The 26878-nt window shown below is 36.8% G+C and overlaps 1 protein-coding gene across 13 annotated transcripts in view; it reads right to left on the bottom strand.

Moving 5' to 3' along the window:
• Positions 1-7939: 7939 nt before the first annotated feature.
• CACNA2D1 (calcium voltage-gated channel auxiliary subunit alpha2delta 1) overlaps positions 7940-26878 on the bottom strand; it is a 436639-nt gene continuing 417700 nt past the window's right edge. For 10 of the 13 annotated variants that reach the window (XM_030013891.1, XM_041123531.1, XM_041123533.1 and 7 more), the window contains 6 exons: positions 26629-26684; positions 26356-26485; positions 24220-24332; positions 21093-21175; positions 19688-19776; positions 7940-12577 (listed from right to left, as the gene is read on the bottom strand). In XM_030013891.1, the coding sequence (XP_029869751.1) occupies positions 12541-12577; positions 19688-19776; positions 21093-21175; positions 24220-24332; positions 26356-26485; positions 26629-26684 (508 nt within the window). In that variant the 3' untranslated portion in view covers positions 7940-12540. The remainder of the gene's footprint in view (positions 12578-19687; positions 19777-21092; positions 21176-24219; positions 24333-26355; positions 26486-26628; positions 26685-26878) is intronic. The other 3 variants (XM_030013893.2, XM_030013897.1, XM_030013899.2) reach the window with 1 other exon arrangement.

The following is a 26878-nucleotide window of genomic DNA, read 5'->3' as shown; positions in this document are numbered from 1 at the left end:
CAAACTGAAATACATTTATTTCCTCAGACGTATTAGAGACAAGTGATTTGCTTTGCAGAGAGGCAGGAATATGGCTGAGGTATACAATTTTACAATTTTTGCAATAAGGATATGGAGTTGTTACAAAAAACAAAGCTCACAATGTTTCATCATACTTTTAGTAGTTATTTCATTTCCCCGTGAAGGTTTGATATGTCATCAGGTGTCACGTAAGTCCTGAGATGTCATAGTAATTCAAATAAGATTTTACTGATGATTTTGCCATTTGTTGAAATAACTTCAAAAATTCTTATAAAGAATACATTTTTTCTTTTATCTTTTCCTTTTTTGGCATGAGGAAAATTGCAATAGCTCATTTTGAGAGTTTAAGGTATCATTCTTAAAAACAGTATTTTTAATCTTTTTTTTAAAAAGCATGAAAATATGCAACCCCGGAATAGTAAAAGACAAAATTAGCAGTCATATCTCAAGCATAAAGTAGCTTAGAAAAGGAGCATAACAGAACTCCCACTGTAGACGTCAATGTATTAGCTGTTAAATACTTTTATTCAGTGAGAGTATTTAAACACATACTTGGCTTTATGCATGTGCAATGTTCCCCCCAGCAATATAGTGAAACAAGTGCTAAATTTAAAGCAAGTGCTTCAGCTCTATGGTTTTCAGACAATTGACTGCAACGATTGTTTGGTGGAGCAACCAGATGGCACTACTAGAAACCTCAGAAAGCCTTTCCATAAATACCGTTTCTACTTTCAGAACAAATGTTTCTTGAATTTCCACAATGAGAAATGAGGATAAGGCTTGTGTCCTTTAATTGTTATATCCTACTATTAGTAATACAAAAGAGGTAGAGAGAGAGAGCCTGCTACATATATTCTACCTCTATCAATCACAGTTGCTGACTCAAAAGGACAATCAGGTGTTAATCCACTCGGTATAGTGCTATCATCCACAGCAGTATAATAAAAAGACAAGAATTCTTCAGCTTTGCTCTGCTTGGGAGAAAAAATGAGAATACATAATTTTCTTCTAATAACCATAATTTATAACTGTACAGACTTTAATTCATGTTTTACTAATTGAAATATATAAAAAAATATTACATTAAGCAAACATTCTTTCTTCTCAAGCTCTATCGTTTTCTTAAGGTTAGGTCAACAATGGTGGAACTCAAAATGAAAGATAAATCACCTTTAAAAATATTAATCATGAATTGTAAGAAAACATGAGACAAAATATCAGTGAAGTCACTTAAAAAATATTCAGATTATTTTATAAACTGTTTCCCAACAGCTGCATCTGGTTCTATTTCATATAAATGCAAGTTGGACATCTATAACCTCTGGGTTAGTAACAGATGTTGTCATGAAGTTGAACATTTTTACATAAGCAAAAGCTAAACAAATTAATTTCAGGCCACCCAATGCTTCCAAAAGGCAATTGCCTGGCACTGCCAAAGATTGTATTACTCCATGCAAAACTATATCCAGACACTCTAGACATACTTTTCAAATTTTATTATTTGTGGCTTTAATTATGAATTTCATCTGTCAGGTTTTCCTCTGACCAGTGGTGAGTAATGCCATCAAATACAGAGACTGAGGCTAGCTCTGCCGTGGGTTTGTGTGTAGAAATGTTTGAAAGACGCCTGTAGTCGCTGCAAGCAGCACCACCGTAGTTACAGTGCTGAGCACGGGGGCTGAAGTCTGCTAAGAGCCCGCATGGGCTAGGAAGAAGAAGAAATGAGTCAGATATGCGGGTGGCAAAGAACAATCCTCACTGTCCTAAATAATGAGATGTGAACAGTATGGACACCAGCCTCACGGGGTATCAACGTGCACTGCAGAGAGTCTCTGCTTGTGCGCTGCACTCTATGCATCAGCCATACAAAGTCTGGTGTCTCACACCTTTATAGTCTTGTATGGCTTACTGGCTTCAAGCCCCTTGTTGCCGTTAGCCTAGAGAAAGAGCAACTATCTTTTCGAGGCTGGTTAAGATTGTCCCGAAGAGTGGTTACTTTCCTTAATAAAATGTCTGCTTTTCAGAAGCAGCTAATCCTTCAATCTCCTCTTCCAGTTTCTGCTCTGAGAGGCAAATGTTTGGCAGTCTTGAAAATCCAGGCTCTTCCGTAAGTACATTTTAAGTAGAGAGTTCATCTACCATGAGCAACCTTGTAGCAAGAAATTGGGTATCCACCTACAATTTAAATACAGCCTCACTGATACACTACTCATTGAACCACTTTGCTTATCTCATTTGCTCAGAATTGAAATTAGCCCTTTGGTTCAGCAACTGTGAATTTAATTTTACCAAGAATTAAAGCTAAGTATGTCTGAAAACCTCCAAAGTTATGTATCTTGGAGAAAAGTTATGTCCCGTATAGCACTTATTCCATGTTACACTTAAAAATGAACTTGTTCGGTTTCATTTTTGATACAGATTCACTACACACATACTCTTCGGAAAAAAAAACCCACAGTGCAGAAAGATACTACCATGAAGCAATGAAAAATATTGTGTTTCCTAATGGCAATCAATTCAATCTTGCACATTTTTTGTTACTTTTTAAAGGATTTATAACTGGGTGTGTTGGTTGGTTGGTTGGGTTTCGTGGGAAAAAAGATGCCCAAACTATTCCACTGTTACCATTGTCATCATCACCGGCACTGTTTTGGAACTTGATTCTGGGATCCACGGGACTGTGCAAATCAGCTGAATTATAAATTGCAGGCAAAAGCCTCAGCTATGGTGAAGGCAGTCCAGGGTCTTAGCTACAGCAGGGTGAATCCAGCTGAGCTATAAAATATAGCATTCTGCACTATGCTGTAATTTTTAAATGGCTATTTAAGCTATTAAAAAAAAAAAAAAAAGCACTCTAGTAACAGAATATCCATTTACATGAGACAACTTCTGGAAACAATAAAGGTGCCTATCTGTGCAGTGCCCGGGATAGGTTTTCATTCAGAACAAAGCCGGTTTCTATTTAAGACATTTCACTCAACTACAGATTCTATAAAATCAAGTATCACACTTTAGGTTCTCCTTCATGCTCTGCAAAGGAGGCCTCACATGCAGGTTGCTTTAAAGCACAGTTTTACTCATGTCATCTGCCACAGAAAAGCACAGCGGGGCTGTTCAACCTTGTGAAAGCAAAGCATACCGGTGGCTTTTTAGAAGCTCATGGGTAGTATCTAAAAGGCATAAAAATCTTTATGTCCACATGCATACTTCCCCCAAAATCTTCATACCTCAAAATCTTAGTTCAGCACCTACATTCCCCAAGAGGTGTGGAAGCAATGAAAGCTATTCTCTCTGACAGTTGCAATTTTTCTCAGTGAAATTTTAGGCATCTGAAAACTCAGATACGATGTAGCTCATTGAATTCCCTGCTGTTAATAGATGGAGACAGAGAGACAGACACACCAGTTTGCTTCAGTTGGGTGTACAGCTCTTCCCATCACTCCCAGAGCATCACCAGGCACTGCCCGGCCGTTGCCTTCGCCTGGCGGATACCCCTCAGGGAGAGCAGCGGGCACTACGGTGGTGCCAGATGTGCCCTCTCTGCAGGCGGTTGTAACTACAAATTACTTTCCTATCTGCTTTCCTCTTGGCTGTGTTACTCGCACATTTCTGGTTGCACAGCAAGTCAGGTTCAAGAAAAGAAAACTTTCTTAACTGTACCACGAGCTGACAGTTAAAGTAGGGTCCAGCTGATCCTCAACATAAGCAATCTGTCACCACTCTTCTTCCATGCTACTGCCTCAGCTACAGGATTATGCAAAGGTGGATACAATCACAAGTGGATATGGAATTTTTGGTTGAATCTATGAGCAACACATTTTCCAAGCAATAAAATAGTCTACTAAAACCAAAGCTGGGGCTCAAGCTGACTTCCTAGTACTAAGTGCTTAAGTTTAAGCACAACTGCTTGCTTTGTGGATGGGGAGACTTTTCATTCACTGCAAATTAAAGGATGCGTTTTAAAGCTTGACACTGCGTGACTTGCTAGACTGGAATTGGACATAAATATAAAAAAAAGCCAAAGAAAAACTCAAGTGATTAATGGCATAAATGCCACACTCAGAAATGTCCCAGAAACATTGTCTAACTTCAGAATCCCAAGTCATAGCACCTAAGAACTAAAATGTGACTTAGTCAAAATTTGGGACCCCAAACACATAAAACTGTGATGCTGAATATCCTGCACACCCCTGCCATCTACATAGGTAGAAATACCTAGCCTTTGCAGAACTCTCCAAATCTTCAAGCTCTACGTACTTCTCCATTTCTTTTCATGCCATAATGAAGTGATAACAATTAAAAAAAAAAAAAAAAAAAAGTTTAAAGCTGCTTGCTTTTTTGCCAATTGTAGACCTTTCTTCAACAACCTGATGGCAAGACCATTCAAGGTAGGCATCTAGCTTGTAGGCTAGATTTCATTGCTGCCTCTGTTCGTAAGTGCTCAGATTCCCTCTCCCATAGATATCCTCAGACTAAAGACAGATTAGAAACAGATTTTACACTTTTGAGACAAGTACTTTAAGTGGAAGCACACAATGCAAAAGATGAGTAACATCCCCTTCGCCATCACGACTACCTCCCCTCCACTTTGGAAGGAATTCAGTGTTGGCCCACACTGTGCTCCAACCACAGCCACCAAAACAAGCTTCTCTCAGGGCCTGGAGTTTGGCATCTCTTCCACTGTGTCTGCATAACAATGGCTGTTAGAGTCTGTATCATTCGCTGGTAGCTAAGAGTCTAAATTTCACATCTGTCTTCCCTTAGGTGGAATTTACTGAGCCCAGACCTTGATCCTAGGAACGAGCTTGATCCGCAAAACAGAAGAATCGAGTTTTGAATTAATATATCTCCACTGCTTGATCTGTCTTTCTCTGGATCTAGCATCCTCATGCCTCAATTTCAGTAGAAAGCTTCTGTCTGCAACTGCAACTGCAACTGCAATCAAACCCCCAGTGGTTGGTCATCTGAATATTTCTGCCTCCTCCACCGACTATATTGTGTGGAACTCCACTGATCAGCCTAGGAACACAGACAGCTGGTGAATCACCTAGAGCTCACCCAGTGAATCCCACTGTGTATGATTTAGCCCCAGGTTCTGAAAGTCTACATGCATGTTATTTCCCATACTGGAATTCCCAAAAGATGTCAAAAGCAAATTCTGCCATTATATGGAGTCTCTTATCCTTTGTGCAGACTACAGGTAAGCAGGACAGGACAATGCTCCTAATTTCCAGGCCATTTGAAACTAGGTATTAAAGTATCTTTCCAGGCATAGCTGAACCTCAGTTGCCTGCAATTTTCTCTTAGAGCTAATTGATTCCTGAAGATATGAGAGCTTATATGGCAAACTGACTAACCCTTACCATAGTGAGTACTAATTGCTTGGACTCTCAAAATAGCTTACAAAAGTAATACATGCTAACCACACATACCAAAACATAGTACTATTAGTCAATGTTCCAAGCATGTTAATTACCTTTCCATAGTGTGTGTGCGTGTACTACAATGCTCCAAAAATTTATTTTTAAATAATCAAGCCACAGAATGAAGGCTGAGATCACAAGAGTCTGGATTACAAGAAGAGTCTTGGTTAAAGCAACAAAAGTTAAAATGGAAATTCTGAGATAGCTTCCATTCCCAATTCCACACATTTTATTTTGTTCATGAAATAACTAATTCAGTGACTGAAAAAATAATTAAAAGATTTTCTTGTAAAGGAAGAGTGAATACCGCTGAATTCCTTTATTTCATATTTCCTTTCTCAAAACAGCTGTCAGAAACTAGCAGCACTAAGAGCCTGTAAAAAACCAAACAAATATGAAAGTAATGGATAAAGTAGCAGATGCAGCTTTTACTTAATGTGGCAATTCCTCTATTTGAAAAGGCATACTACTAGAACAGCAGTAGAAAATTCTTTTTTAAGAATCCACCTTCTGATCATTAAGGCAAATGGTCAAAGCCTGGGCAGGACCAGCAGCTCATACAGCAAGCTCCTAAACTCTTTTCACTGCAGAGTGAACTCATGACTAACTGTAGCCAACCACAGTGAGGTGAGACAAATCACAAACATGTTTACCATTTCCCCAAGGGAAACACTTACTGCCAAGTTCAAATATCTGTTCTAAAAAACATGGGATGTACACGGGAGATCTAGTTAAGAAAATGCTTGTGAGATCCAAAGAAAAAGAGGTTCAAACCCCAAAAGAAAGAGGTGTGGGTGTTCTATTAAAAGGGGAGACTTTACTAAAAGGCTTCTGGGTTTCTGAATAAGGTTTCAAAAGGAACAGCCAGCTTCTGAGAATGTGATATTCTCAATCAGGAAAAGAGAGAAATAAATATACATCTAAAACATTTAGAAGAAATACAGTTAGAATTTAGATAAAATCATTCTCCTGAAAAAGTCTCATTTTCCTTCCTTCCTCACCCATACACAGTTTGGGAACAAAAGCTCCTAATAGCTTATTGGAAGGGAAGACATCGTTTTCAATGTCTTTTGCAACAGGCAGAGAAAATGTTGTACCACTTAGGGTGTGCATTTTGTTCAGTCAAGCATTACAAGGAGCACTGGGCTAACAGATGTGACAGTGAAGGGTTTTTGTAACATCAGTGTTATATAACTTCTTGATTTTCCTAGATGGTTAGCAGCAATAGAGCTGCATTGGACAATGTGAAGTTATCTCTCAAAATAATACGATATGACAAGCCAATGGTATTCTGGCTTGGTTTGCACCAGGGACTAGTATAGAATATCTCACTGCAGTGCAGCCATTCCCAAATCGAACGGATGAAGTCAAAGATGCTTGCAAGTTCCAGAAGTGGGGGAAGAAAACCTGTGTTTTCCGAGAGTGTCGTCTCCTGGTACTTGATGATTAGTGTATTGTAATATAGAATTTAAATTAAACGTGTACTAGGAAGTGATTTTGGGGTTTTATTTATTTCTACATCTCAATGGCAGTCAGGATACAGAAAACATGAAACAATGAGTTCAGCATGTGGGGGTAATCATGTAGTTAGGCGGCAATGTTTAATCTAGTTGAGGCCAGTAATCTCTGGATGTTGATGTACAGTGTCATGAGCTGCCTTGCAGCATTTCCACATGGGCGATCTGTTACTTTGCAGCATTAGAATCTGCATTTGATTTCTTACTCTCTTATCTGATGCCTCAGGGATTCGGTAAATCCAGCAGTAATTTACAACTGGCATTCTCTCTGGGCTTTGACACATACGCAGTTAAGGATTAAAATCAGTTCTAAAGCAGTTACCACTTGCAGCCATCTGCCCTGCCCTTCTGACAGAGACTGCCAGTGCCACCACAGTAAGTCTGAAAACCCAGTGAAGCGGCTCCTGAACATTTCAAGCCTGTTTGTTAAGGTACATAGATCCACTTCGAATGTAATGGCTTAGCTGTGAACGGCAGCAGTACAGAAGCTGGTTCATAAATCGTGCAGCAATCTTTGTCAGAGGTGGGGCAACAACTTGGGCAGCACCCATCTGAGCCATCCGATTTTATTCTGCTTCTCCATGTGAATGAACCCTTGGACTTCATCAATGTTTACAAGTTAGTAAATGACAATCCTTCCAAAAGCAATTGTTTCAGAACAACAGGGCTACTTCAGATGCTTTGCAGACTATTATTTTACTGAGTGCTTTAAAGACTCTCAGTTTTCGTGGGTTACAGTTTGGTTTTCACTTTTTTGAAATTTTCACAGCCACAAATGAAGCAGAAATGAGGGTGTGCTGCACATCCTCCTTTGAACCCCAATAAGAACTGCGTTAAGTCACTGTCTCCACATTGGAAAATATCTCTTTCAGACACTTGGGTGCAATTATAGAGCAAACTCAGAAGTATTATATAGCAAATTATGTAGGCTCTTATTCACATGTTTTTATTACACAGAGTGAACAATCAAAGTAGTTATTGATTTTAAATGATAAACTTTTATTCTGAATATACTGTTTTTGCACAAGAATTAACACAACAGTTCTAGGATTATAAACTTTTTATAACATTATTGTACAAATTTTTACAAAAAATTATTTTTCCAGGCTTGTTAAGTTCCACAAAAGTGTCAAGAGAACACAAGAAAAGGGAGAAAGACCTGCTTGCCTTGTAAAAGCAACCAAGTCTTCTTTTGCAGAAACGCACACTGAGCATTTCAATAAAAATATCCCAGAAAGCATGATCCAGACATTCCATACAACACAAGAAAAGAAGACAGCTTTGTCAGATCACAATCGCAATTTCATGGCATCTGAACAAGACAGTATCCCTTTAGCCTCAGTGAAAATATTTCTTCAAGATGATGTTTTTCTTTTAAACCATAAACAGGACAGATGCAAGTAGCCGGGAAGAGGGTGAGGCTAACTTTTCAAAACTCTTGAATTGCTTTCAGACACTTTGTTTTAATCTTTTTACAGTAGTGTACAATGAGTATTAACAATATTAACATTGTGGTATGAAAAAAATAATAAATCTGGCCTTTGTTAAAGGCTTGGATGTCTGATGAAGCTAGGGTAAAATTTATCCTAAGGAAGGAGTTATTAAGATTTCACCTTCAGTCGACATTTCAGAAATACCCGAGTGCGTTGCAGTGCCTTGTAGGCATTAATACCCTTCTTAATAACCAGTGTGCTAGCATCTGAATTTTTAGGACCGGTGGGACTGAGGTTGTGTTTTGAAATTAAGACATACTAAGCACGTTTTCTGAGCTTAAGTGTAATGGGAACAAAAGGTCTTAATGTCTCTTCAGTGATACCGAAAAACTCTCAACCACAGCAAGTAACACTTGGGTTGCAAAGGTCACTTAAAAGGGATACTGCCTATTTGAACCCAGTAAGGCCAGTTTTTAAGTTAGTAAAAGGAATATTATAGGAAAACTTACAAATGGCAGCAACGCTGTTTTTTGTCAAGTTAAGCAGTAAAGCCTCAAGCATTAGAAACATGAAAAAGATCATACTAAAGTCTTAAAGGTACAGGACCTAAAAATCTTGTCAATCAAACCTGCTATGTCATGTTAAAAACCTGTTACAAATATGGACCACGGTCAGTGTTTTGGCAGTAATGCTGGTTGTTTAAATGATACTAGAAAGAAACCTTTCATGTTAAGTCCTCAGATCATGTTTTGCACAGTACCATGCTGTAACAACTTTAATGGTGGTTATTTGTCAGACATACAATAGGCTGCATGACTTCTGTGTAAACTGAAACAGTCCCAACAGTTCCCTTAGTGCTATTTAAAGGATCTGAGCAAATATCAACAGACCTTTTTATCTGGCTTTAAAAAAAAAACTTTTTACAACATATTGTAATTTGAAAATGTCTCAATTTAAAGCCTCGGATCAAGTTTCTTCTCTCACAGACAAGAGAAGACAACCATTATGCATTATGTGAGAGTAGGGATACTCTTCTGCATGAGGATATGTATTTATTCATGCAAGTTATTTCCAACAAACTGGTATTTATATTTTGAGACAGCTAAAGTTCACATTGCATTTTCTATCTGTGTTTTGTAATTTGCAGATATCTAGGTAGTGCATTTTAAAAAATCTTGACCATGACTTGGGTATAATCAAAATATATATTGCTTTCTGCAAAAAGAAGCCAAAATTTCATTTTTTCCTTTTTAAAGTATTGAGTTCTATGGGGACGGTACTAAGCCCTTCTGGGAGGGCCAGATGCTGAGTTTTCTATCAGACAGGTATAATGGCAGGAAGGCTAAGTGTTTATACAGAAACATGTTTCTTCAGGTCATATAGAGGGGTAGAGGAGAGGAACAAAGGACATTTCCCTCTCTGGATAACCCAAGAAGGCTAATGGGTCTGCATGGCATGGGCTTCTCCCTCCTTTTGTATTTGAGCACTCTAAGGGAAGTCGGATGAGAGCAAAAGCCACGGTTGTTTTCTGTGGCAGCATGGCTTTGTACCATCTTTCTTTTTTCCTACAGGCTCTAATCACATGTTTATTAAGTACCTCAAATTATGGCCTACCAGCGTAAGCAAATTGTTCCAAAATGTTAAATAATGTTAACTTTTCCATGAAGGGTTTCTTCTGGGAAACTAAGTGAAAACTATAGAGAACTTAATATACCGACAATCTTTCAAGAAATTAAAAGAGCAAAATGCAAACTAATATGTATTTATGTATCTTAGAGTAAAAGCTGTGAGTGTAGTAAGTATTGGCCTAATCCTACAAAACTTGTTCCTTCCATAAAATTTCAATTGACCATGTTAAGGAAAAATACAGGGTGCAGTCTCAGCATTAGAAAGACTCAAACCCATTTTTTATCAGGTGGTAACTAGTGACAGGGTGAAGAGAAGTGCAGTAATATGACTGGAAGGTAGAGCTCCAAGATTATCTTCACCCATATTATCAAAATTAGCTCATCTTCCCCAAGGAGGACCTGAAGTCATCCAACACAGTTAAGTGTACTTTTAACCCCATGACTTTACTAGAGATATTTTTTTAAGAAGCTAAATCTGATCACTGAACAAAAGGGCAGGTTTTATTTTTTTCACTCACTGTATTCCCAAACATGAGAAAATACATAGCTGGAGCCAAGGTACGTGAGAAAAACAATGAGCCAGCCATGGGTACAACTACAGTAGACATCGGATCTTTTAAGCCATGCCATGGCTTTAAGTAGCTGCTTCAGTTTTCATAGGATATTAATGCATGCCCAATTATTTCTTTAAGCTTTTGGCATGATCAAAATTATACCAATCAATTGCCAGCATATACATACCAATGCTTTGCATTTTCTTATTTTTTTGAAGAGCTAGTGTATAGTGCCATGTTAACCTTTGCATATTGCAGTTGTTAGCAGAATTGTACAATACCAGCAGAGTTGCACATTCATCGGTTTAGCTGTCTTGCAATACTGTTTAGTTCTGAAAACTAGAAAAAAAGCGCAAATCATATTTTGCATCAACACTATGCTACACTGTAATATTGTAATTTACTGCACCAATCTGTATCACCAATGAGGTTGTATAAAAACAACTTCTAAAATTATTATTCACAATCAAGTATCAATGTGCATACATATAGATTCAAGGCTCCCCATTTGTTTAGATTTTTTCTAATCTCAGCAACCAGGACATTTTGCTGTTAAATATGCTATTTTCAATAATAAATAGCTACAGCAGAAGTTTTTATACTATGGGTGTTTTTATATGAAGGAAACAAAGGGGGAACCTGATATGAACCTTAGAGAACATATACTTCCAAAAATAAATGTGTTAAATCTGATTTTTATATACTTAAAATATCTGTACACAGGTTTTCATGTGAGATCACTATTCTGTAAAAAATCCAACTCAACCCTTTTGTTAGGATAGCTAAATTTACCCTATTTTCTCAGCTTTTTCATTGCACAGTATATTCAGAGCTCTGTTTCATAATATAATTTAATATGATTTGATTGCAACACATTGCAATGTTCAGTTTCTCACACAATAAAAGATTCACTCAGTTACCTTTTCAATGGACTATACTCTACCATCAAAGAAAACAAACCGAAAAACAATAACATAGCATCATCATCATGCAAAATACCCTTGGAAACCAACGTTCAAATATCACAAAGACATTTTTTATTCACAAGCATTTTTGTTTGAGCCTTTGAAGGATTCTACTAGCTTTATATATAACTGCATTGTGAAAAGGAGGTGAATATTACATTGAAATTAACATTTTTCTGACAGAAAATGACACCAAGTTTAAGATGAGAATCACTTTTTAGTTAAACTCTCAAGCACCTTTTTATTTTTAAAAACAGAAGTTTCCTTCCTTCCTTTCTTCCTTTAAACTAACAAGTTATCAACCTACCAAAACTTAGCGGGCTACATGATTCATTTTGGAAGAATAAACCACTCATCATAAAGCATTTTAATCATGCTGAACTTCTGATGAGGACTAGCCAATATTTTCATTTTACTCAACTAGTTTGGACGAAACTGATGTTCAAAGCAGCCAACGTGGTGCTAGTAATAATATTGGGGAGTGCATTTTCTCTTTTCTTTTTTTTTTTTTTTAAGTAACTGTTCATGTAAAAGAATATAAATCTTCAAGATATCCAAAGCTTAAAAGAAATGAAAATCATACACATAAGCTATTGTTAGGGGAGCCCTTTTACATGAAGTCATCAAGATTACAACAACAAACAAACAAAAAAAATAATAATCTTAGATTCCCCAATGGAGCACGTACAGAATTCTGTTCGGATGGCATAGATGATGCAGCATTCACACACGTTTAAGGATCCGACACTCCAACATGCAGCCACCATGGGTGCCTTTATGAGTCTCACAACGAGTGATAACCAGACACGAGCACTGCTGTTCTGTTGCTGTCTGAATAGCTGACCCTTTTTAAAATGAAACTGAGGCTATTGTTTTGGCCGGGTCTTGATTAAGTTATGCAGGTTTTGGTTTAGCAAGGTCATAACTGGCAGTGTCTGCTGCCGGATAACAGCCAAAGCAGGACCAACTGAATTCCTACCATAGACCACAGTGATGGACTCAGACCAGAGACACCACCGCAGTCGGCCGAATCTTCCTGTTGACAAGAAAAGAAGAAACCATTTAACATTAAATACAATTACATTTCCTGAGAAGTAATCTGCATTTTAGTCTTCGACACTTTGAACTATCCTTGAGGCTTCCTTTTTGGTCTTACATATGTTATTTTGCCTAAAATAACAGCAAAATAATTCCTGAAAGTTTGTCTGATTTTTGATACAAAGAGTGGCATTTACTACATTAACTATAAACATAGGAGGATTAAATGCTTACAAGGCTTACTGCAGTCACTCATGAACTAGATGGGATACTTACACAATCAAACAAGAAATGCTATGGGATATATCTGGGGGCCCCAGTAAATCACATCTATATTCCTTAAAATTACATAGATTTGGAGATTTCTAGTATCACTTTATTGTAAGGAAAGATGGAAGAATGGATAACTTTTCAAGATTAGAAAACAAATACCAGAATATGTTCATGTCCATTTCATCAACTTGATCTCACATTAAAATGAATATGCTCTCCAGGTGAAGATATGATCAAAGAGAATGAAAATCCTTTCTCTGTTTCTGATCCTGTATTCAAGTATAAGAACCAAATTTTCTATTGGCTTTTTGTACAGGTTTGATGCAGTCCGTAGAGAAGACACCCTCCAGTTTGAGGGCTCGCTCTGAGCTGCACCGCTATGTCACACATCAGTGGACCTAACTATTCATTACGCCACACAGCAATCACGCCTCCTTTCCCCATTCCTCTTTACCATTAATTGCTATTATTTGGTCCCACTTTGCCTATAATGCATAATATCTTTCACATTATGGATTTATTCATTAGTGTGGCTGAAAGACATTTGATACCTGTTCTGGAGTCTGTAACGTCTTTACACCTTGTTTCTCAGGACTGATACAATTTATGTTTAGCTGCCTAAAACACCAGGACGATGTTCCAGCCATTCCCTGCACTGCTCTGTCCACTGAGTCTGAGATTCATGGGTAGCTCTGAAGGCTGAAAATATTTGGTCTTCCTCTTATTTTCACTGTATTCTGTACCCATAGTATAAAAAGACACTTCCCATTTTCCAAGAGATGCCAAGCCTCCAAGGACAAGACAACAGTGTAGGTGGGAAGGGACGTAGGTATATTAGGAACTGGGGAAACTTCTTAAACAGGAGGAACATGTGCAGGGAAGGAGAGACTGCACCGTAACAGAGCCTGGCTGCTGGCACAGAATTTAAAAAAGTTTTACAACAGAAAGCAGTAGTACAGGTAGTCTGTAAAGGATAATACAAATTGTAATAGCATAAAAGTATTACAGGAAAAGGTAAGTGTGATGGAATCTCCATGGGTAGGAAATTGCAGAGTCTAATAATAAAAATGTAATATTAGGATTGCACTGTGGACCACCTGATCAAAGTGACAATATCAATCATTAAATGCTATGTGGGATTAGAGAAGGCACATATAGACTGGATTGATGCCTTATCAAAAAGAGATGTAGAGATCACATTTTTGGATATGATAAATGACTGCCTTTTGGAACAAACAGTCTTTGAACCTTTAGTGGTGCATGGGGCCCTCTTCAAAATTATTAGTGGAGAGCTGCTCTGTATAGCTCTAGTATAGTTCTAGTAGTTTCTTAGACCACAATGCAATAGGATTTAGCATTGTTGTGTGAGAGATCAGGCCAAACAAATCCAAAACAAAAGATACCAATTTCAAGAAAGGGAACTATATGAAAATTACCAAAAGCAGTTAAAAAACCCCCAACAACTCCAAAGCCAAGAAAACAGAAAAAAACCCTTAACAAACAAAAAACAGAAAGCAGGAAAAAAACTAGAAGCATCTCAAAAAGCAAGTCCCTCACAAGGATCCAGAAGAATATTTAGAAATATTGCATTAGATATGCAGTTTAAATGAATGCCACAATTAGAATAACCAACCAACCACCACCCCCCCCACCTCCCTGCCCCAAAAACCCAAGCCCCCCCCAAAATGAAAAAACACCAGCCCCCCCTGCCAAAAAAAACCCCCAATAAACCCAAAATCAAATCCAAAACCTCAAAGAAACACCCCTGCATGAATCAGTAGGGAAATGAAGTACACTGTCATAGGGAAAAAATCAGTATTTAAGAAATCGAGTTTACTCAAGTGGGCCGAACAGGAAAGCTCATAACAATGGCAGATTAGATATAAACAAGAAATTAGGAGGGCTGATAAAAAACTTTTTATGACCTCCCTGCAAAATATGCTGAAAATGATAGCAGAAAGTTTTGAATAAATCAAAAGCACAAAGTCAAATGCGGAGTTAAGGAAACTGCTTGATAACAGAGTTGTAAAGAGGGAACTTGGGGATTACAGGGCATAGCAAAGGACTTCAATGAGTTCTTTGTGTCAGTTTTAAGGGGTGAAGGCTTTAATGAGATTCCCACCACACACAATACATTCTTTAAAGCAGAGAGGTCAGAGGAATCAGAATCAGTTTGGAATAAATATACAGAAAATCAGATAAAGCAGACAAATTAGACTCAATACATCTTCAGGAATTATAGCATTCACCAACAGTCTCCTTTAGAAACTTGGATATTAAAAAAAAAAAAAAACCCAAACCAAAAACCAGCATTCAAGTTCTTCAGAAAGAAAAGAAAAAAAAAATTAGTTTTGTCATAAAGCAAATAGCTTACGTTAGCTGCCATTCTTTATCAATAGTAGCCATTTCCAGACATGTCTCTGTCATCTGTTAGCTTTATAATTTAGTTCTATAATTTTTGCTTCAGCTTTTTTTTTTTAGTTGATTGCACTCTAAAAGTTCAAAATTCCTAAGGTTTCCGGTCAAGAAGTAAGTCATAAGTGAACTCTGCTGCACCAGATTTGGAGTAGGATGCTAAGATTTGAAGATGCACTGAACTTTCCGGTTTATTTAGTTTGGCTCTGTCACTTTTTGCATCTGCATTGTGTCTTGTCATGTAGCTTTATTTCTATTCAAAGCACCTAAAAATAACTCTGCTTCTTCCTCACAGTGAGTACCATCAGAAACAGAATTGTCAGTAAAGGTTTCTTCTCACATGAATTCAATGAACAGTACTTAGTGTTACCTCTTGGTATTTAAGATTTTTATCACTGAAATTACTTAGAAGAATCAACTTTGAAGAAATAGTTTAAAGCATGAGGTTTAAAATTTTCCAACAGAGGGGAAATGTCTGGAGAGTAAGTTAGAAGTAAACTGAAGGTCTTAAAATTGTGCATAATAGGAAGGGGAAAATATCATTATAGTGAAAATGGCATCCAGTATGGATACAGAGTAGATGGACCTCCACATACAGAATTATACAGTACTCAGCTTTCATGTCACCACTGCATTAGATCAAATATTGTGTAAATTATGTCGATGAACTAATCTTACCACTATGTGTACTTGAAAAAACCCCTCCATTCTGTTGCCCATTTTTATTTGCTTTTTGAATGGTTTTTTTTAAAACTACACCACCACAATTTATGGGCACTGCTTTTACATTCAACAGTTATACTGTGTAATATTCCTATTGGATTGAAAAGAAATATTTTAATATCTTTTGCTCTCTCCCTAAGACTACACAGAGCAGTTTTTAAAGGATTCACAACTTCACAACAGTGGAGAATGTCTTGGAAGCCTCACATAGGAAGCTTATGCATCCATCTTCTTATTATGAATGACAGAGTTAAACTGTACTAGACAAAAGTATACAAGGTTTATACACATATTTCAAGGTTGGTGAGATTTTAACCTCATATTGATCAAAGTCACATTGAATTTCTGAGGTTTGTAGACCAATTTACAGTGGTAAACCAGCAGTTCTGCCAACAATTTCTAAATATTCTCTCTGGAATCAGTTATTCTTTTGTGTCCTAAGCCAAGACAAAAATAGTAGTGGCAAAGAAGGTACAGTAAATCCTATCTAAATTACTTTTCCTCCCCAGCATTGCACATTGTAATTTTCTTGTGTGCTTTAACTGTTGTGAAAATTACAAGAAATGTAAAAAAAGAAAAGGAGAAAGTCTGATTACATGCTGATTTACATAAATTCAAAAAATCAACACTTTTATGGAAATGAGTGGGATCCCATCATTAATTTGGAACCAGATTGAGCAAAACATCAGTTTTGAATGGTCTTCAAAATGTGTTTTTTTTGAAAACGCTTCCCCTATTCCTGAGCTTTAAGAAAACTACTCAACTGTTTCCTGTAAATGTTGGTTTTGAGATTTCTTATAAAATTTCTTCTAACAAATTATATAGCATCATTTTGTCTTATCTTTACCTTATCTTATCTTTACCTCTGCCAGTGCAATTAGACACTGAGCTATTTTTAAGCAGTTTCACTGAAATGTTCCGGCCCATGACATTAGTCACTACTACATTAGTCACAGAGAAAACCTGAATAACCAACAGATCCATTGGGGAAGTCCTCTCTTTGTTGTCTTCAAAATAATATTCTGTATGTTATTTCTCTTTGAAGAGAGAAAGAATTGGAAAAGAAATTGGAAAGAATCCTCTTTAGCCAGTTTCATTTCATTAGAAGTGTATCAGACATTTCTTGCATTAATAAGTCACATGTCAAATTTCCTTGCATGTTTGAGGTAGAGAAGCATCAAATCCAAATGTCATCTCCTTCATGTCATGCCTTACTATGATAACTCTAGAGAGGGTTATTTTACAACATCACACACTGTGAAAATTATTCAGCCCTTGCAGAGTGGAAATGAATGCTTTTATAAAACCATATATTCATTGTTAGGTATCAAACCCACATACTCATTGCTATATATCAACATTTCCTTGAAGGCAGGGCCAGTCCAAAATTTTGAAGACACACATGGAAATATAAATACATATATACATACACATACATGTCTAAGTCTATAAATATACTTGCTACTCCTTTAGAAGTACACTATAACTATTTAATGTACTAAAACTTTGTCTTGAAACCTTAATAATTTATCAGAACCCATTGTGCTACACTGACTATAAAAAGGATAAAACAGCAATATCTGCCAAAGAGCTTCTGATCTGGCCTTTGATATCAACTGGTTACTTCAAAATTTACACCTTGTATAAGCATATATTTTAAGTGCTTCACATTGCACAGCGAACACCTTTGCTTTTACTGAAGAGTCATTTCAAGTTCCAATGCATGGTCTTTCACAAATTTTGTGTTACCCTCTTTTGTCTGGACTACCACACCAAGCTGTCAAAGCTGTACAGCTCCCCACACATAGACCTGGGACACAGCCAATCCCATCAAGATGTATACAGTTGTCTGGGCTGCTAATCACCCTCAAAGCTCCCACTGACATCCCTGGGAGCTGATGGAAATAAGACATTCCCAGAAGGAGCTAAAAACTTGTAGAGTTCTTCTCTTTATTCTCAGCTATGGGAAACAAAACCAGTGTGCATGTACAAAGTAAGAGCAAGCTATTCAAGGGGGTGATAACGACTATTTTGCTATCCTTGATGAAAAAAAAAAAAACCAAAAAACCAAAACAGCTGCCGTTATTGAACCTGATCAGCTGGTTTGTATCTGTGTTGGCTTCAGTGATTTTAATATAACTACACAGATTAATGTCCAGTGAGAACTCACTTCCAAAATCACAAAGTTATTAAAAACAGGATGGATGAACAAAATTACCTTTGTAACTTTCTGCTGCCAAAAGTCTATCAGCTAAAATTATATTTAGTGGGTTTCCCAGTATTTTGGTTTGCCTTCTTGAGCAGAAAGACCATTTTGGACACAAAGAATTCAGCTCAAGGCGAGTCTCTGCTGCTTTATGTATGTACATTGCACAGTAGCCTTTTAATTAAAATAAGGTTACTTGTAGAGCAAATTGCATGAGCAAGAACATGAGATGTTAATCTTCTAGATTTTAATGTGAAATACCACTGGCTTGGGAGAAGGGACTTTCACCCTTCCTTACAACCTTCAGCCATGGCTGTGCAAGTGCCTAGGTTTGCTAGTAATTAGATCATTTAAATACAGAATAGGAAACTTCAAAATTACTCAAATACAGCTGTTAAACAGAACTTTAAGGTTTTTTTCACTGATGTTTGAGGGATATTAATTGACCCTTCACCCAAGTATAAAGAGAATATAAATTATTGAGAAAATGAGTATTCTAAATTGTTAGAATTTTCAGTATTTTACTACACTAACTGTGAAAAATGACCTCTAACTGTCCATTTCTGCCACTCATGCTGGCTTTACTTTGATAGATATGTTAGTATCTCCCTCTAGTGGTTTTCTGAGTAATAATATTGATCAGAAAGCCCTCCAGTGTACAAGGTCATGAATTTTATTCTCTTTAGATCAGCAGTTCTCTTGCATACATGTCACTAGCACAGCAGTGCACACTCTCACACCATTAAATGCAACAAAATCTAAAATGTCAAGGCTTTCGTTATGAACCCCAGAGTCTGCACTAGGTCAACATGCAGGACTTCCATGTATCCATGTATTTCACTAGAAGGAAAAAACCACCTTCTACTGCAATTAGGCAATGAACATGTTTAGGTTGGAAAAAATTAAAAAGTAAAAATATGATTTTACTGAATTCATAGTTTAACCAAATTGATGCACACTATTACCTTCCATCAACACTTGCGTTAATTTGAATGCAGTGAAAACTCCTTACTCTTCCCAATAGCAATACTTACTCTTACACAGAGCACTTATCCTTGCTATCCCTAAGTACAGCTTTATTTTCACAGGTATTATAGTCTCTTGTAATTACTTTGTACCTTTGTTTGTGCAGAAAACTTTCTTCTTCTGTTTCATTTTAACAGGGACAAGGGAAAAATGTTTTGAAGGGAAGGACACTGACTCAGTTGGTACATGTGCAATCTCAAAGAGCCAACCATATAAACCCAACAGGTTCCCGTGTCTTTGTATTTGCTATGGGAGAGGCCCTTGTGTTCTGTAATTGTGATTTATAAGGCTCCAGACAGAGTTTTTTCATATTTAATTTCCCTTAATATTGCAAGAGTAATTTGCTCCAGATTGCTGCTTTTGGGACTCGCTTCATTCTGTTTTCTTTTGTATGCTCAGTAAGTAAAAAAGTCTGCTAATTTTTTAAGCCAAGAACGAAACAAAAAATTAGAGAAAGTAACTGACCATCCACACCACATGAAAACTTGCAGAAAAATGAAGATAGGAGCGGACGTCATGGCAGAGGCACGACTCGTTGTGCATATAGGCTGATCCTATTAATAACGGGCAAAGTAGCAAGTAGAGGAAAGGAAAGAAAACACAGAAAAAAAGACATACAAGATGAGATATCATGCAGATTGCTGGCAGTTAGCAGAGTTAATGTGAAAGCATCCACCCAAGAGCAAGAGAATCACAGCAAATTTTGCAAATAAACTTAACCAAAACAATCCACTGTTACAAAACACATGACTTACACACTGATTAGCACATCAAGCTAGTGAGCAAGAGTTGTACTTTCACACACAATCGTATCAGGATGATTTGGAATATTTACAATGGCCAAATAGCTTTTGGATGGTTTTTCAACTTTGCTTAACCTTTGTTGGCTAGTAAGCAGACCTCTGCTTTAAAAATGAAATTTGGTTACTAGAAAAATGCATTGAATACTGACTGTCCGGACTTTTTTAACACTACTGACATCTCAGTAATTGTGCCTCATTAAAGAAAAGCAGAGAATATACTGGAACAAAACTCAGTATACAGCAGCTATAGCCAGCTAACTGCACTAGTTTTGGACAATCTTTCCTCTGCAGAAATGGGATGAGGCATTACAAATGCATTTAAAAAATATTTATTTTATATAATGGCAGGTACTTCCCTGTTCAGTACTTTTTGACTTGAAATTTATTCTGAACAATTTGAATTCAACATATCCCCTTTCATACAGTATTTTGAAAGGTAAGACAGAGAGTATATTCAAAATAATTTATATATGTGGCACAGTTATGATTTTTCTCCTTCAAAACTGTAACGTATACAATGCAGGGAGTACTAAACAGCATAGTTTTGCTGATTTCAGTAAAGAAATGCACTTTTATACCTGTTAAGAATGTGACCTAAGATCAATACACATTTGGATAATTTCTAAGAGGAACAACTTCATAAACCAGATATACTGTTTTCAATCATTTAACAACACCTTAAATAATATTTGGAAACTCTAATATAAAAATACTACTTCTAAGTCAGGATTATCATCTATTCGTGAAAGACATAGAAGAACTGAATTTCACAGCATTGTACAGAGACCATCAGTTTTATGCTCGCTGATGGTTTTTCTTTTAGTGGGAATCATGTGTGAAAGTGCAATGGTTATAGGAAAGGCAGATAAGAAAGCAGCTGTTAATTTTATGTTAATCATGGGATACTTGAAATAGAGTGGCTATGGTCTAGAGTGAACAGTATGTTTAGTGATAGATAGGTTATCAGGCATCAAGGTACTCTTAAACATAATTTTCACTGCTCTTCTAAAACAGCTCTACAATTGTTTTTAAAGATAGTCTTAAAAGTCTTACAACTTCAATTTTACCTGTTTGGCTTCATCAAAACAGACATCAGGACCCTTTCTGTATCTAGGTTGTTTGACCATTTCACAAGGATTTGGCCCTTCATCTGTTTCTCTGGTTAAGGAGCATGACTGTTTTTTGTGCATCGTACATTAGCAGGATTAACATTCTGGTTTTACTTTTGAGAGAGAAGTTTTATGCTAATTCATATAGTACTGAAATAAACATCAATAGTCACAGTTCCTTGTTCAAATTAAAGAAAACCAAACCAACCCAACTGTCCAGATAAATCAAAATCAAATACCCTTTTTTTTTTACACTGCTTTAATCAAGAAAATAAACATCCCGCGTGACTTTTTAGAACCAATACTTCCAGAACCGTACACAAAAGAAAAATAAAAGCTGAGGTTTTTTAAGATTTTCTGTATTGCTTTTATTACCATTGCATAAATATTACAGAAATTATTTGATAAAGTAGTAGAGTTTCAATGGTGCTGATTGGTTATAGCATATGTTAGCATCGAGCTATTCTGCTAAAATGAAGATACACAGTAAAAGTGAAGAAGCCTGTTTAGAAAAGTAATGGTATATATGGGCTGAAAATTGCAGGAAGGCATATAAGAACTACTGGTTTTACTATGTGTACACCTATATTACCCCAAATATCATAGACAAGATCATCCCACTGTCGGCTTTGATAGTGAATGACAGAAAACCTAATCAGATCTCATTAGCATTTCAGTGATGAAGGGAGACAGAGAAAATGCTGTCCAAACTAACACCAGAACAGCAGGCTGGAAATGGGAGCAGTGACATGCTATTAATTAGCTAACTGTAAACAGGAGGTAATGCTTTAGCTTACATCTCTGAATTTAAGTATAAATACTATAATTCACATTTGCCACAGGCTAACAAGGGACACAAGTCATTGAAGCATACTTGAAAGGCACGGATATGGTAAACTGCAAAACCATCTTCTGTTGAAACCTGCTTATATTACCATTCAGTATGTTAAGCTTTTTTTATTCCGCTCTTGGTAGTACACTCATTAAAGCTAAGCTAGCGTTTTTAAAAAAATTGAGCACCGAAACTTTACCTATCTTAGTAGCTCTAAGTTATACTTGAAGCAATCCTATTCATGCACTACTGTGGAGTACTACAGGAGCTTCATTGCAATGAGTGGAGATGCCCAATGGAAGAGAAGGCAAGAGGACGGGGAATTGTTCTACAGATCTACATCTGTCTTCATTCAGATGTTATCAGATTCAGCTCCCCCTCCCTCTGCCGGGGCCCAGCTGAAAGGGAAGTCAAAACGTAGAAATATTTTCTAAAAGACCATGTGCACAAGCAGAGCTGTACCAGCCAGAAGGAAGCAGAGTCTAATAATAACCATCTGAATAGCACCCAAAGGTCACTCCGTCTGCTTGTGTGATGCTATGCTACATCTGCATTTCACAATGTATCTTAGTTATATAAAAGAGAGAATAGCTTAGTACTGCACAGTTGGAACAAAAATAAAATAGTTCATTTAGTCAATATAAGCCCACCCAGCTGCTCTGGCTGTGATTTGAGGTCATTTACTGCTTTCTAGAAGGTTTGGGCCCCACAAGGAAATGCAAATTATGTGCCCATTTCCCATCAAACGTGCTTCATTTTCTATAGCAAGTGCTGTCTATAAATTCAGACAGTGGCAACAGTTAATCAAACTGTCATGGACTGGAGCCAATTAGAATATTTGGCTGTGTTTACATAGTTCTGTGATGACATGGATATTGCTTCCACCCCAATGTAACTTCCTTTTCAGCCCAAGCGTAGATGGAATTCGAGTTTTATTAATGTAGCAATGAGTGCGTTGCTTTTGCCAAAGAAACACAGTCATCTCTACTACCACCTGCTTTTCTTTCAGGAATGGGAGAGGCTGTCTCAACTAACTTCCTGACATGGACAAAGGAATTACTAATCGTTTTCCATATTCTGTCATAATAATACAAATTATGATTTGATTTACCACCTCTGGCATGCTATCCTTAAGCATATATAGCAGAGAAAAATTGAGGTGAATTTCTCCTGGCCTAGAATATGTGTATGTTGGTTTTATGTATTTCTATCACCATCACCCATAGGTAGCTACTGGAGTGAACAGACTAAAGGCACGGAGATTGGCATGAAGGTGGTTGTAAATTAGAGTAACTTTTCACACGCTTTTAATTTTAATGCATGTGTTGCAAGGGCTCTGCTCAGCATGTATGCCACCTATGTCTCCAGTCAGCTCTGAAGAAATTCTATGCTAGCAGCTGGATAAATTTTAGCCTTTGATGGTTAAAGCAGTTTCCACAAGAAATAAGCAGTTCTTATTGGCACTGAGCACACACTAAAGTTCCTCCATCACTTCACCTCCATGTTGCAGGCATCAGTGCAGCACCCCAATTTTTCAGGACCAAACACTCTTATCTTGGTGTCACCCTTTTTTGTTAATTCTCTAGACAGGCATACCCTTGTCTTTTCTAAAGGCTGAACAAACCCAGGACTCTCAGGCTCCCCTTGCCTGTCCTGTGCGCCAGATGCCAACCACCTTGGTGGCACTTCGCTGGTCTTCCTCCAGTATGTCAGTGTGGTACTGGGGAGCCCCAAACTGTACACAGCACTCCAGATGTGGGCTGACTACTGCTGAAGAGATGTGATGGATCAATTCTCCCAACCTGCTGACTATACTCTAGCTAACATAGTCCAGGATGTTATTGACCCTCTTTATTGCAAGGCATAGTGCCAACTGATGTTCAGCTTCTTGTCCATCATGTTCCTCACTCAAGTCCTTTTCTGCAAAGCTGTTTCTAGTCACTCTGTCCAGCTGCATGTCGTTATTCTGTCCTGGATCCAAGACTTTGCATCTGCCTTTTGGAAACTTCATTAAGTTCCTGTGAGCCCATTTATATTTAAGTCCTCACAAATAACAGCTTTGCTCTCTACCTCAATGACTGCTGCCTCAGATGATTTGTGATATCACCCACAAATATCTGCTGCTTCAAGTTCTCCAGTGGCAATCATGCTACTAATATGTACATAAGCAGGCCATTTTTTTCCAAATATATTCCGGTATATCATAGCCAAAAATCAATCCACACTACTAAATAATGTGATTTTAAAGGATACCCGGCTTCTCCGCTTGCATCAGTGGCTTTGGGTCACAGGAGCGGCACAGCAGTTGGCTGTCACTAATAATGAATACTAGATTGGTGTTTGAAATCTTCTCTGCATGATAAAGTCTGGAAAAAAAGCCCCAAAAACCCTATGTTTAAATGAAGCAAGGAAATCCATTTGAGAAGGAATAAAAGTAATCCAACTTCATAGATTTAGTCTGCCTGCTACTGTTTATCTTTTCCATTAATGAACAGCAAGAAACATTTATAACAAATTTTGTAATCTTTTCGTCATTTCCACAGTTCCCCCTTTCAACTACATGACTTAGTGGGAAAAAAGAAAAAGAGCATAAAGTGACTTTAATTGAGTTAATAGCTAGGTCTGTACTGCTACAACAGTAGCTGTACTGAGAAATAAAATCAGTTCAGCATCAATTCTTCCCCTGACAACACTGAGAAAACCCCCGACCACAAAAACAAACAAACAAAACCCCAACACATAAACCTGTCTGTAAGAAGGGTGAGAAAGAGGTTTAGGGTATGTATGCTATGTATTGGATGTGTGTTTGTTGTATTTTTATGTACATATAATTCCACAAAAGGCTTTTAAGTTAGTAGGGTCATTTTCAATTTATAAATAATTGAATAGGCAGCATTATACCTTTAAGCTATAGATACTACACTTCATGCCTTAGATATTAAATGTAAGGATATTTCTGGATTTTTCAAGGATAATTTTCATGTACAATTTAAATTTACTGAAAGGCAGGCAGACCTTCAAAAAAGCAGAGAAAGAAATCTTAATATTTCTTAGTCATTAATAAAAAACATTCTACCTGTCAAAGAAAGGTAAATTTAGGACAATCTAACAGGTTAATTGCTTTTAGTGAATTCTAAATACATTTTCATACACATATAAAATAACAAGCAAGTCTTTTCATATAGGTAGTTACCACTCCATATAAGCAGAGTTTTATTACTTAGGTGTGAATTGATAGGATTATTTCTGAAATTTCATAGAAGATGAGTTTGTACCACTGATTGGGTACAATAAGAGGACAAAATAACTGTTAATTAAATAACTGATGTTGTGATTACATATCTGGTTGTTTTAACAAGCTTAAATTGTCTTTTCATACTCATTCCCACACTGCGGCACTATTTTTGCAATATTAGCATAATAATATCTGTAGTCTTTCAGTAAACTGAACTAAAGAACTCTTCTGAAAACTCTCCAGATTAAAAGAAACAACACAACCAAAAACCAAAGGAAAAACCCCTACAATAACAAAACCAAAAAACCCAGCTTAATGAGTTCTCTGCACAACCAGGCACCACACATACTAGCAACATGGAGGAGGAAGTATGGAGGTGGGAAAAAATGCCTGCATGTTTTGGCTATATTCACCATTCTCCAGTGTCCGTTGTCTTTCTTTCCTGGCTTGAAATACTGTCTTCAAGGAGTTTCAAATCTGACTGTTAATTTTCATTTCTAAGACATTTTCATAAACTCCTAATGTATGCAAACCTTCAACCCAGCAGGCTTTTGTACGAAACACAGAATTAGGTCCAAGTTGCTATGTTTCTGAAGTATCCAATTTTTTTAACATAACATTAAACATCATCTTGAATAGGCACATGGAGCCTGAAGAGTAATTCTTTTAATCACAAAACAAAACAGCATGGTTTGCTTAATAAGACCCACAGCTCATAAATCCTGAGCACTGTTGACTAGAAGGTAAATTTGAAGATAAACTGCCTAATCTTCTTGACCATCAAAAATTCCAATACACAACCAGATTAAAGAAAATAAACTCCTGAATATTGCAGAATGCCTTTAAGTTCACGTAATAAATTAAAGGAAAACAAATTGTAACAGGGATAGAAATACAATTTTAATGGAGCACATAGACACTATAAAACAAAAATTTGACTAAAATTTTTCTTGAATTAATTATTAAAATTAAAATGAATTCTAAACAAAGAGAATGCAATTTATGATTTTACTGCCTATATACTTCTCTGTTTTGCTTACGTAAGTTTGATGTAAGTAATCAAAAATATGTTTTTTGTTCTTATAATAGTGTCATTATCTTTTGTAAAATAAATAAATATCCAAAAGTTATTATTTATATTGAAGAAATTTTACCTGGAGCAGTTTATACAGTCTACAATCCCACCAAAGGATTTATCATCATTTTCAAAGAAATACTGAGTTTGCTCAGTGATACAGCTTGTTTTAGGCAGAGCAGCACTGAAATCATCATCTTCCATATCAGCTGACAGAAAGAAGAAAATAAATAAATAAACAATGACATTTTTAAGTCACAAATGCAATGGGGACATCCAAATATGGCCCCCAGCCTAGATTCTTACCTTCTACTTCACTCAAAGTTGACTCTTTAACATTCTCTTGACTTACCTGCTTCAAGGAAACGTGGAAAAGTCAAGCTCAAAAACAGCTGCTGTAAGATAGACCTGAACACAGAAAGACAATATATATTTTGTTAAAGGCTCTTTGTCTGCTTTGTATTTTAATGGATCCTTAAAAACTACTCAAATAGAGTTATTAACAACAAAATCATCATGGCTTATTATGCTTTTGCCAGTTATTAAAGCTGTGTTTCCTTAAACCTTACAGCTTGACTCTGGTTTTCTTTTCACACTTTATC

The sequence above is a fragment of the Aquila chrysaetos genome, chromosome 5, assembly GCF_900496995.4.
Source record: "Aquila chrysaetos chrysaetos chromosome 5, bAquChr1.4, whole genome shotgun sequence".
In the NCBI taxonomy this organism is placed as follows: Eukaryota; Metazoa; Chordata; class Aves; order Accipitriformes; family Accipitridae; genus Aquila; species Aquila chrysaetos.
Note: the sequence above shows the minus strand (reverse complement) of the source record. Positions and strands in the feature narration are given on the sequence as shown.